Source organism: Lithobates pipiens, unplaced genomic scaffold, assembly GCF_037356315.1.
Source record: "Lithobates pipiens isolate NorthernLeopardFrog02 unplaced genomic scaffold, aLitPip1_a1.2 Scaffold_16, whole genome shotgun sequence".
NCBI lineage: Eukaryota > Metazoa > Chordata > Amphibia > Anura > Ranidae > Lithobates > Lithobates pipiens.
Genome location: NW_027507748.1, coordinates 470,930,376 through 470,944,120, shown reverse-complemented (window position 1 = coordinate 470,944,120; position 13,745 = coordinate 470,930,376). Strand labels below are relative to the sequence as shown.

Here is a 13,745-nt window from a genome sequence, read left to right as displayed (position 1 = left end):
GGCATTACACATTGGGAGGAACAACTTTAGTTTTTTCTCCGAGTCCGGAGCTGGATGCTGTCAGCTGCATCGTTATTGGGCTTTACCATCCCTCAGGAGAGCCCGATAAAAGGTGGTGGCTGGAGGGGGGGGGGGGGGGGGGCTAGGGGTGGTGACCCCTTTCCCCCACCTACTAAATTATTACAGCAGCTGCTCCAATTACATTTACATGAAAGAGAATTTCCGGCACTAAAAACAGATACTGGGATCATGGTTGTAACCTCAACCATGCTCCCGGTATAACCGAATCCCTACCATGACGTATATATACTGTGGCCGGTAGGGAAGGGGTTAAAGCAATCTTGTTGGAGTTGGACAGAACCAGCTCTTGAGGGAGTCTAGTCAACATTTTCACATCTTACTGTGAAGAAGCCTTTCCATGCTTGGAGATTAAATCTCCTTTCCTCCAGACGTAAAAAAGTGCCCGCTTGTCCTCTGTGATGACCTTAAAGCGGGAGTCCGCCGTTTTTTTTTATTTTTTTTTAAAGCCAGCAGCTACAAATACTGCAGCTGCTGACTTTTAAAATAATGACACTTACCTGCCCAGCGCGCCCGCGATGTCGGCACCCGAAGCCGATCTCTCGATCGTCTCTCGGGTGCTGCCGCCGCCATCTTGGGTATGGGAATCAGGAAGTGGAGCCTTTCGGCTTCATTTCCCGGTTCCCTACTGCGCATGCGCGAGTCGCGCTGCGCAATAAGGATGGTCCCCGCTGTCTCTGGGATCCGTGTGTTTCCCAGCAGGCAGCGGGGGACCTTCGGAAAGGGGCGTAGATTCTGCGGAAAGGGGCGTACCTTCTGCAGAATCTACGCCGGAAGTGGGTGCAGATACCTGTACTGTACAGGTACCTGGACCCCCCTCCCCCCTGAAAGTTGCTAATTGTGGCGCTGGAGGGGGGGAGGGTTCCAATGAGCGGAAGGTCCACTTTAGGGTGGACCTCCGCTTTAAAGTGAATAACTCAACACAAAGTTCACTATATGGACCACTTATGTATTTATACACAGTGATCTCATCCCGCCTTAATCTCCTCTTCTCAAGAGAGGAAAAATGTATTTCCTTGAATCTTTCCTCATAGCTGAGCTCCTCCATGCCCCTTATCAGTTTGGTTGCCCTTCTCTGCACTCTCTGCAGTTTTCCAATATTCTTTTTGAGAACTGGTGCCCAAAAATGAACTGCATATTCCAGATGAGGCGTTACTAATGATTTGTACAGGGGCAAAATGAAATCTTTATCTCAAGTCCATACCTCTCTTAATACAAGAAAGAACCTTGCTCGCATGGAAACTGCTTTGAAAGATCATCCATTGATACTGTTATTGTTGCTGATTGAGCACATTGGCCTGGATATTATATGGGTCAGAGGAGAAGGTGAGCATGCATGCCTGATGGTGGAGCACAGTGATGCATCAGATTGAAGATCCATGGGTGTTGTTGATCTTAAAAACAAACATACTTAACACCATTGGAGTGGACTTTATTCATTTTCTCTTTTTTTGTTTATCTACACCCCTTTAGTTTGTGTTAGTAGGGCAGTGGGGTGTTTACTAATATTCATCATTATTATGTACTTCTATATCACTATGGTATTAGCTGTATTCATTATTAGTTGATATTTATTGTAGAGTAATTTTCACTATATTTATGTCACTATATTTGTGCTAGCAGGGAAGGCAGGTTTTTATTATTAGTGATTATTTTTATATATTTTATTTTTGGTATTTACTTTTGATTTTCACTTAAGGATTTTTGTATTTTTACCCCATTTGTGTTAGTAGGACTGTAGGATGTTTCATTTTGAGTAATTTACTTTTTATATATCAATCAATGAATTATTATTATCAGTTTCACTTGCAATTTGCAGGTATATAATTTTATTGATTAAAAGGATTAGCAGCGATGCACTTTTTACAATTAAATTTTAACTCAAGACGAATCAGTTCTTTAGAAATGCTTGTGTCCCCCGCTGGATTTAAATGTTCTACAATATAAAATCCTCCCACATAGGTAGAACAGTTACTAATTATCACTAATCAGTATAGCATTAAACAGATTCATACACAATCAGGCAAGCTGTAAAAATGACATTAAAGGCAATGGACTACTTACTATCAGAATCTGAATCCACTTCTTTTTCTATGTCTGACTCTCCCTCAGTAACTGGAATACTTTCTGGAGTCATCGGGACATAAGCAATGTCTGGAATATTATTGGAAGAAGACTGCTGACTGCCAGAATCCTCCACTTTGGACTTGGTGACATTTTGATCTTGTAGGACCACATCCAGTGGGCTGTGGTCTTCAGTGTTCACTTCAGTTGACGGCTTGTTGGCAGCAGACAACAGCCCTGATGTAGACACCAGAGGTACATGGATGCTGCTTGTTATTTGACCAGTTGCTATCTGAAGATTCCTTTCACTGCTAACTGTGTGAACATCAGGTTGGCTATGGTTTTTTATATTGATGGTCTCCGTTTTAGAAGAAATGAAGATGCCACTTTCTACATCTGTAGAAGCATCTAGTTGGTGGCTCTCCAATGCCAGAGAAGGCTTCATAGGAGAGCATGCATCAAAACCACTTGAAAGACTTGTCAAAGGTTTGCCCTGTGGATGAAAGAGATTTCTCTTTACTACATGTGCCCTGAAATCTTCTCCTTCTACTGGTGATCCAGCCAGTTTTTGAAGTGGTTCACTGGGTTTCAGATTAGGCATCGAATAAAGTGGTGATTTTTCATGGATAGCACTTGTATTATTCTGGGTAGGATTTGGTGAAAATTCAGCTCTTGTAACAGGCATGGTAGGGTTTGTTTGTGCTCCATATTGGGTGACCGGAGAAGCATCCTCCTCATCTGAACTGCTGATAATCAGCACTTTAGCTCTTGGTCGTTCCTCATCTTTATCAATTATCTCAATAGACCTGTTTTTGCTCACCATTTCTTCATCCTCGGTAAGAGCCCGTTGAATTGCATGTAGGGTCCTTGGTGAGACACTGCCATCAACTGCGCAAACAGACTCAGAAGGGTCATTTTTGTTAACCTTACTATCATGAACTTCCTCATCAGAGCTGTTCTCCAACATTGCCTCCTGGATAGCAAACAGTGTCCTTGGGGAGGGTGGTGCAGCTTCTTGAACAGAGTCCTTTGTTTTCTTAGGTTTGTGAGCAGATGCCAACTTAAAATCAAGGTATGTTTTTGGAGTTGTATCGTGTGAACTAGAGGTTGTTGCTTCTTCTGCGTTATCCTCCTTTTTATCTTTAGTCTTCGATTGAATCCCTACATTTAGGAAGGCATATGAAAAGTATTATTGAGTACCGAAAACGCGTCCTTTTTATATTGTACATTTATAAACCACTTTAGGACCCAAGACCAACAGCAGTTCTTTCAACTAAGATTATCAGAAACAAATGTTTAATGCGGTATTAAATTACAAAAGCAAACATTATATTGCAGCTTACCAATTCTTAGATGTGATGGCTGCATCAGTTTTCTTTAGGTTCTCTTTCTCTAAAGCAGGGGTCTCAAATTGTCCAGCTTTTGCGAAATCTACAAGTCCCATTGTGTCTCTGCCTGAGGGAGTCATGCTTGTAACTGTCAGCCTTGCAATGCTTCATGGGACTTATAGTTTTGCAACAGCTGGAGGGCCGCCAATTTGAGACCCCTGCCCTAAAGTGTTACTAAACCCACAACAGTAAAATCAGTCTATATATGCAGTAAAGCATGTTTGTTATACTCACTGTGGAACCTAAGGGGTTAATCCTCAGCAGTGTATGAAAAGGCTGTTTGATCCTGGCTTCTCTGAACCTCCCCTTCTTTCACAGTCCCCAAACCATCTCCTGAGAGAACACTGCCTTGGGGGCATGCTGCACGTGCTCAGTTTGGTGTGTTTTGCTAGAGATTTTTTGTTTTCTTGGGAGAATGCATGTGATAAGCACAGGGCCAATCAGCACTGTCCAGACAGGGTCCTACCGACTCATAGGACAGTCAGAGGAGAATGAAAACTCCTCCTACAAGCTTTAACCAGTGCTCTACTAGACACAAGACTGCGCTAACTGCTGATGAGAAAAAGGTATTTAGCAGTTTATATTTACCAAAATAATTGCATGTCCATGTTCTGTGTACTGTGGGAGACCAGACATAGTGAATGCAGGGTCCCTCGTTTAGCAACACTTGAATTTTCATCTGGTGATCTGGTCAGGAAGTTTGTGTTTTTTCAAAAGAAAAAGCCCTCTTTCAGATGTATCAGTTAAAGGGGTGAGGCAAAACATTTAACACAGACATGGGTGCTCACAATGGTCAGTTTGTATTTCTTTATGTAAAACCTTTATCTCAAAAGGAAAAAAATAAGTAAAAAAAAATGCACCAAAACGCACACTAAAAAAAAAAAAAAAAAAAAAAAAAAAAAACACTGAGACGCACTACGAACGAAAAGTTTCTTGAGCTACTTGGGGCATTTGTTGTGGGTAAGGCAGCCCATTCAAGTGAAGTTCTTGGAATACAAAAATTGCCCCTCTTCTGTACCATATGTATGAAAAAGATAATCAATTATTTAAGCCAACAGAGCTCATTAGTGGCCTCTGGTGCTTGACTGGCTAAAAGGTGAAATAAAGTTAGTGGGACAACCTCTGGCTCTTCCCCATAATTACCTCAAGTTAAAAACTGCTTTTTTTTTGTGCTAGAAAACTACTTAGAACTCCCAAACATTATACATTTTTTTTTCTAACACCCTAGAGAATAAAATGGCGGTTGTTGCAATACTTTGTCACACCGTATTTGCACAGCAGTCTTACAAGCGCACTTAAAAAAAAAAAAAAAAAGACACTTTTTTTCATTAAAAAAATAAGAAAACAGTAAAGTTAGGCCAATTTTTGTTTTTTTATACTGTGAAAGATAATGTTACACCGAGTAAATTGATACCCAACATGTCACGCTTCAAGATCGCGCCCGCTTGTGGAATGGCGACAAACATTTACCCTTAAAACTCTCCATTAGGCTACATTTAAAAAAAAATTCTACGGATGGCATATTTTGAGTTACAGGAGGTCTAGGGCTAGAATTATTGTGGGGCGCGTTTAAAAAAAATTTTTTTCTTATTTTACCTTTTATTTTTACACTGTTTAAAAAAATAAAATAAAATTGTGTCACTTTTATTCCTATTACAAGGAATGGAAACATCCCTTGTAATAGAAAAAAAAAATCATGACAGGATCTCTTAAATATGAGATCTGGGGTCAAAAAGACCTCAGATCTCATATTTGGACTTAAATGCAATAATACATTTTTTTTAATCAAAATGACATAAAAAAAAATATGCCTTTAAGAAGTATGGGTGGAAGTGACATTTTGACGTCGCTTCCGCCCTGCTATGGTATGGAGACGGGTGGGGGCCATCTTCCCCTCACTCGTCTCCATACCTAGCAATAAGACAGACGCGATCATCTCCACCACTTCCGGTAAGTGGCGGAGGGCATCGGATCGCGGAGAGAGCCATCTCCCGCCACCGATAAAAGTGATCTTGTGGAGAATCTGCCGCAGAGGCCACTTTTATCTTGTAGCCGGCCGAACACAGGGATACTGGGTTTATGGCAGCTAGCTGCCGCCATAACAACAATATCTGTCCCCAAAGTAGGGATGTACATCGGCATGCGGCAAGTGGTTAAAAAAAATTAATTAATAAAAATAAGAATTAAGTAGGAAGGATAGACTTCTTATATACATCTCATGTGTAGGTGTGATTGATTTCAATGGCTTCCCATAATATGTTGCATGTTACACCCATATACAGTGCATCCAGAAAGTATTCACAACACTGTACTTTTTCCACATTTTTCCATGTTACAGCCTTATTCCAAAACGGGTTCAAATCATTATTTTCCTAAAAATTCTACAAACAATACAAATGGCAGCATCATACTGTGTGGGTGCTTTTCAGTAGCAGGAACTGGGAGACTAGTCAGGATTGAGGGAAAGATGAATGTAGCAATGTACAGAGACGTCCTTGATGAAAACCTGCTCTAGAGTGCTCTGGACCTCAGACTGGGGTGAAGGTTCATCTTCCAGCAGGACAACAACCCTAAGCACACAGCCAAGATAACAAAGGAGTGGATACAGGACAACTCTGTGAATGTCCTCGAGTGGCCCAGCCACGAATCCAATTGAGCATCTCTGGGGAGATCTGAAAACGGCTGTGCATCATCCTGAAGGAGCTTGAGAAGTCTTGCAAAGAAGAATGGGAGAAACTGCCCAAAAATAGGTGTGCCAAGCTTGTAGCATCATATTCAAAAGACTTGAGGATGTAATTGGTGCCAAAGGCGCATCGACAATGTATTGAGCTGTGAATACTTATGTACATGGGATTTTTTTTTGTTTTTAAGAGATTTGGAAACATTTCAAACTGTTTTCATTTATTGTTTGTAGAATTTTGAGAAAAATAATGAATTTAATCAATTTTGAAATAAGATTAACAAAATGTGTAAAAAGTGAAGTGCTGTGAATACATTATGGATGCACTGTATACAGTAGGTTGTAACATGTAACCTAGTGCAAAGTGACCCGCCTCCCCCCATTTGGCATGACAGCTTTTGGGATTACAGCTGCTGTCAGCTGCATCTTTCATTCGCAGAGATCTTTGAACAAATGAACTACAAGTCCCATCACGGCAATACAGATTTGTAGTTCTCAGTGGAACATAAGTGCAGTGATTACCACACTCAATACATTGTACCTTAGCACAGACTGGGAGCTGGAGGAAGTCTGCAGGAGCCTGACATTGCACCTGTGAGCCCCTGTTCGGGGTTGCAATGCTTTGCAGGCTCATTTCTATATAAATATTAAATACACATTTAAAAAAAATGGCTTTTATGGAAACAAATGCTGGAAGAAGTACGTGGGCTCTGATTACTGGCCTCCCTAAAAATAATAGTTGCCTGGCTGCCATATTCATTTTCTGCCCTAACACATTCTGAGCCACTGACCTGGAACAAGCATGAAGCAAATGGAATAGGAGGAGGAGGGAGGAGGGAGGAGGGAGGAGGGAGGAGGGAGGAGGAGGGAGGAGGGAGGAGGGAGGAGGGAGGAGGGAGGAGGGAGGGAGGAGGATAATTCAGTTGAGCTTTAACAAAATAAATAATCTCATATGATATTGTACATCTGGTGGCAATTCATGGGTGCTATGGCTCTATTTACATATACCTTTAATTAGAATATAATGAGCAGTGTCTTCTGAGACCAGACGGTTAGATTCAACCTCTTTCATGAATCCCCCTTCTGTCTCAAACTGAGCACGGACCTCCCCCACGTACTGCTGGCTCATCTCTTTCCGCACGTTATTGAGGCACTTGTTCAAATTGTTTTTCTTCAGCAGACCTTCCAGTTGATACTGGGAGAAATCATCAGAGCCCTTCAAAAAAGCACATCAATGTCATCATCTTACAAGGCCAACTGTAATGGTTTTAACACTTTTATTTTAGGGTTAATATTTGCAGAAATAAAATCCGCAACACCGAAAAAAGATGCGATACAAACAATGCTGTCCAGATCTGTTAATGAGGACCCTGAGCTAGAAATCTATGCAAGTTGGTATATGGAGACATAAACCCACATCCTTACCTGCAACCTGCTTGTGTCCAATTACCATGCCCAGCCTACACCCAACCTGCTTGTATCCAGTTACAATTCCCAGCCTACACCCAACCTGCTTGTATCCAGTTACAATGCCCAGCCTACACCCAACCTGCTTGTATCCAGTTACAATGCCCAGCCTACACCCAACCTGCTTGTATCCAGTTACAATGCCCAGCCTACACCCAACCTGCTTGTATCCAGTTACAATTCCCAGCCTACTTGTATCCAGTTACAATTCCCAGCCTACACCCAACCTGCTTTTATCCAGTTACAATGCCCAGCCTACACCCAACCTGCTTGTATCCAGTTACAATGCCCAGCCTACACCCAACCTGCTTGTATCCAGTTACAATGCCCAGCCTACACCCAACCTGCTTGTATCCAGTTACAATGCCCAGCCTACACCCAACCTGCTTGTATCCAGTTACAATGCCCAGCCTACACCCAACCTGCTTGTATCCAGTTACAATGCCCAGCCTACACCCAACCTGCTTGTATCCAGTTACAATGCCCAGCCTACACCCAACCTGCTTGTATCCAGTTACAATGCCCAGCCTACACCCAACCTGCTTGTATCCAGTTACAATGCCCAGCCTACACCCAACCTGCTTGTATCCAGTTACAATTCCCAGCCTACACCCAACCTGCTTGTATCCAGTTACAATGCCCAGCCTACACCCAACCTGCTTGTATCCAGTTACAATGCCCAGCCTACACCCAACCTGCTTGTATCCAGTTACAATGCCCAGCCTACACCCAACCTGCTTGTATCCAGTTACAATTCCCAGCCTACACCCAACCTGATTTTATCCAGTTACAATGCCCAGCCTACACCCAACCTGCTTGTATCCAGTTACAATGCCCAGCCTACACCCAACCTGCTTGTATCCAGTTACAATGCCCAGCCTACACCCAACCTGCTTGTATCCAGTTACAATGCCCAGCCTACACCCAACCTGCTTGTATCCAGTTACAATGCCCAGCCTACACCCAACCTGCTTGTATCCAGTTACAATGCCCAGCCTACACCCAACCTGCTTGTATCCAGTTACAATGCCCAGCCTACACCCAACCTGCTTGTATCCAGTTACAATGCCCAGCCTACACCCAACCTGCTTGTATCCAGTTACAATGCCCAGCCTACACCCAACCTGCTTGTATCCAGTTACAATGCCCAGCCTACACCCAACCTGCTTGTATCCAGTTACAATGCCCAGCCTACACCCAACCTGCTTGTATCCAGTTACAATTCCCAGCCTACACCCAACCTGCTTGTATCCAGTTACAATTCCCAGCCTACACCCAACCTGCTTGTATCCAGTTACAATGCCCAGCCTACACCCAACCTGCTTGTATCCAGTTACAATGCCCAGCCTACACCCAACCTGCTTGTATCCAGTTACAATGCCCAGCCTACACCCAACCTGCTTGTATCCAGTTACAATTCCCAGCCTACACCCAACCTGATTTTATCCAGTTACAATGCCCAGCCTACACCCAACCTGCTTGTATCCAGTTACAATGCCCAGCCTACACCCAACCTGCTTGTATCCAGTTACAATGCCCAGCCTACACCCAACCTGCTTGTATCCAGTTACAATGCCCAGCCTACACCCAACCTGCTTGTATCCAGTTACAATGCCCAGCCTACACCCAACCTGCTTGTATCCAGTTACAATGCCCAGCCTACACCCAACCTGCTTGTATCCAGTTACAATGCCCAGCCTACACCCAACCTGCTTGTATCCAGTTACAATGCCCAGCCTACACCCAACCTGCTTGTATCCAGTTACAATGCCCAGCCTACACCCAACCTGCTTGTATCCAGTTACAATGCCCAGCCTACACCCAACCTGCTTGTATCCAGTTACAATGCCCAGCCTACACCCAACCTGTTTGTATCCAGTTACAATATCCAATTACTATGCCCAACCTACAGTACACCCAACCTGCTTGTATCTAATTAATATGCCCAACATTCAACCTGCTTGAGGGGGGGGGGAATCAGAATTTAGTCTGCATCTGGCTGACTCTGTAGAACTTCATGGATAAAAGAGGTAGGCTTGATAGTCAAATCTTGGAACAGGGCATGGATACCTCAAGAATATATTTCCCTTGTCAGAAAAAATAATGTTTTACCCTACTGTTGGCCAAACAGGTCCACTATTAACATACCTCATCTGGAGGGAAGCCCCAAGAAAACATCTTTATTCAGCACCAATTTGTTGTGGCAAATTAGCTGGCAACTGAGGAGGTCTGTAACCAGGTTTGTGGAGTCCTTTATGTGGATTGCAGAGATGAAAGGCTAGATTTACCTCTGCCCAACCCGGAATCTCCTGGACTACCTGCAGGAGAGTGGGTGACCTGGTACCACCTTAGCAATTAAAGTAAGCTATCATAGTAATGTTGCTGGAGAAGACCTGAACTTCGTGTACTTGGTTTATTGCCTGGAAGGTTAGCAAGGCTTCTTTTACTGCCATGAGTTCCCTTATGTTGAAAGAAGCTTGGATCAGGTCTGGAGAACAAGCCCCTCTTTATGTTATCTAGCATGTAAGCACTAAAGTATAGTTGATTACATTTGTCGATTACATTTGTTTTAGCACATTTTATTGCCATTTTTTTTTTTTTTTTTTTTTTTTACTTATTCATTAACCACTTGCCGACCAGCTCATGCAGATATACTGCGGCAGGTTGGCACCGCTGCATGAATTGATGTCTGCCAGCGACCCAAGATTGCCTAGTACAGAGGCAGAAGGGGGATCTGCCAGTGTAAACAAGGAGGGATCCTCGTTCTGGCTGGGGACATGTCAAAGATCTTCTGTTCCCAGTGATCGTGAACAGTGATCTCTGTCATGTCCCAGTGAAACCACCCCCCCCCCCCCCCTACAGTTAGAACACATTTAACCCCTTCATCGCCCCCTAGTATTAACTCCTTCCTTGCCAGTGTAATTTTTACAGTAATTAGTGCATCTTTATAGCACAGATCAATGTAATAATGTTCCAGGTCCCCAATTTGGGGTCAGATTTGTCCACTGCAATGTCGCAGTCCATAATCTATCCCATAGTTTGTAGACGCAATAACTTTTGCGCAAACCAATCAATATACGCTTATTGAGATTTTTCTTTACCAAAAATACATAGAAGAATATATATCGGCCTAAACTGTATAAATGTGGCTTTTTATATATTTTTTGGGGATATGTATTATAGCAAAAAGTGAAAAAAAATAAATAAAAAAAAATAAAAAAAATATATATATATATATATATATATATATATATATATATATATATATATATATATATATATATATATATATATATATATATATATATATATATATATATATATTCTTCTAAATTTGGTCCGTTTGTTAAAGAGCAAAAAATAAAGACCTCAGAGGTAATCAAATGCCACCAAAGTAAAGCTCTATTTGTGCTAAAAAAAAAAAAAAAAAAGACATCAATTTTGTTTGGGTACAGCGTCGCACGACCACGCAATTGTCAGTTTAAGCAATGCAGTGCCGTATTGGGGCAAATCCTTCCAGGGCTGAAGTGGTTAAAGTGCTATTGCATACATCTCGTTTTAGCTGAAAAGCAAATATGGTCTATGTAAAGTACGACTGGTGCCACCTGCTGGTCATTTCATATGTTACACATTTAGTTCACTATATCAGTTCCTAGAGAATATATATATATATATATATATATATATATATATATATACACATACACACACATATATATATATATATATATGTGTGTGTGTGTGTGTGTGTGTGTGTGTGCGCGCCCGCGCGCACGCACGCACACACCTGTAAGCCCTTGTACACACGGTCGGACATTCTGGCAACCAAATCCGTCAGATTTTGTCTGAAACTGTTGCATACACACAGTTGGACAAAGTTGTCAGAAAATCCGATCGTACTTAACGTGATGACGTTATTTCGTTACGACGGGACTACGTTCAGGCTAGTAGCCAATAGCTTTGGTCTAGGAATTTGATTTGAGCATGCGTGGCACTTTGTCCGATCAGAATTCTCTACACATGATAGGACAAAGTTCGATCGGATCATGTTGTCAGAAAATTTTATAGACAAGTTGGAAAACTTGGTCCGTTGGATACTCCGACGGAAACAGTCCGATGGAGCCCACACACTGTCGGATTATCCAACAACACGGTCCAATCGGACATTGTCCATCTGAATATCCGACCGTGTGTACAAGGGCTAATAAAGATAGAGAGATATATATAGATATATATATATATATATATATATACATCTCTATATCTATATAAAATCAGTCTGGTTGTGGCACCAACGAAAGAAAATAAAATTGAGAACCATAGACAACTGACATACTCACTGTTAAATATAGAATGCACTGCTCCCCAGCCTGAACTCCGGACACTCTAGAAAAGGCCAGGCTCTAAACGTCAGCAGGGGCTTGTTGTCGGCCCGCACGTTGTGCATATCCAGAAAAAAAGAAAGCCGACTACACCGACAATCAGCATTCAAATCTTGTGTGTGCAGCCAGGTTCCTTTTTTTTGTTTGTTTTGTTTGAATGACACCTTCACTATGTTGCACAGTGTGTGGCCAACATTATTCCATATACAGTGACAAAGGGCAATTAAGGCATATTAAATATAATAATTGGTATCTTGTACTCGAGTATTTCTTTTTAACTATAGTATTTTTATATTGTGATTAATAGAATTTGTATTAAAAAAAAAAAAAGTGTTTAAACATTACTATTTTCTTTTTGTATACAAATAAAGAGCAGAATAAAACTAATGGTTTATTCCTTTAAAACAAACAGGACAATAAATATTGCTGGGTAAATGATGTAATGATAACGTGCATTGATCACACGAGCCACTTATACCTCTGGCATGGTTTCAAACAATGTCCTTCTTCGCTTGGCGAACTCCTTCATGTCAGTCAGGATTTCATGCTTCATTTCGGGAGGAAGGCTGGTAAAATCCTCAGAGTTTACATCCACTGAATGTGGGTCAGCAAAAAATTCTTCCTAATTAATTAGAAGCAAAAAAAACATACCCATCACTTGGTAAACCTGACTTATGTTGAACCAGCAATAAAAGAAAGATTTCCTCAATTACACAGACAATTGCTAGGTGCCTTGTAACCAATAATATTGTACCCAGGCAGTTAGTCTAGGGTTAAAATGAGAAGTCACTAGGAGCAGTTTACAAGGGAAATTCATAAATCACTTCAAGTTTTTTTCTTTGGTTGTATAACTGCACATTGTTTGTAACTGCCCATGTAATTTAGGACTTACAATTTCAATGTTCTATGAAATTGGGAAACCTCAGACAGTTGATATTTGAACCACATTTTTACCATAGCTTTTATTCATGTGCCATGGATAGCAGGCTGGTCCTTGCACACAACGCAAGTTTTCATCACCATAAGACGGAAGGAGTCTCTGCCTACAACACATATCTGAGAAATCAGATGTGACAGAAAAGATATCCACCTGGGCTTATCTGTAAGCGGTAGTAAACGCAGTACTGCATAATGCTGTTAAACACAGATCTGCACTGCAATCCATATTACAATCTAACCAGGTACTGTATGTTACAACGTTATTGGAGTGTCCTTACTTTATTTGCATCCAATGTTCTATTTCCTCCAATGTTTCTGAAGCTGGTGCCATCTCCAGGTAAACCCTCAGAAGCTGATTCCTGCTTTACTTCCGCCCTTCTCCTACATAGCCACAGTAATCTTGTGCATGTGCCGCAAGATGTAACCAAGTCTCTTTATTATTTGCATTGTTTGTTTTGTGTGCTTTGCCTTTGAGAAACTGGTCGCTTTACAGTGCAGATAAGCAGCTATTATATTAACTTCCTCTGTGCTTGCTACACTACATTGTAAACAACCCCTGTGATGTAGCTAGTCACATGGGGTTCCAGGAAGAGATGATACTCGGAGCTCTCACAGGACAGCTACAATGCCGGGGAGTGAGCATTATGTCACCACAGCACATCGATATACACTTTCACAGCACACTGCCTGACCGTCATTCTGCTGTCAATTTCAATTGAACTGCGCATGCGTGAATGACGTAATCCA

General features: G+C 41.8%; 1 protein-coding gene across 1 annotated transcript in view; it reads right to left on the bottom strand.

Annotated features, from left to right (window-relative positions):
* ERCC5 (ERCC excision repair 5, endonuclease) overlaps positions 1 to 13,745 on the bottom strand; it is a 62,682-nt gene that overhangs the window by 39,140 nt on the left and 9,797 nt on the right. Inside the window, exons 7-9 of the mRNA XM_077482925.1 lie at positions 12,538 to 12,681; positions 7,219 to 7,426; positions 2,143 to 3,303 (exon numbers count right to left, since the gene is read on the bottom strand). Of these exons, the coding sequence (XP_077339051.1) occupies positions 2,143 to 3,303; positions 7,219 to 7,426; positions 12,538 to 12,681 (1,513 nt within the window). The remainder of the gene's footprint in view (positions 1 to 2,142; positions 3,304 to 7,218; positions 7,427 to 12,537; positions 12,682 to 13,745) is intronic.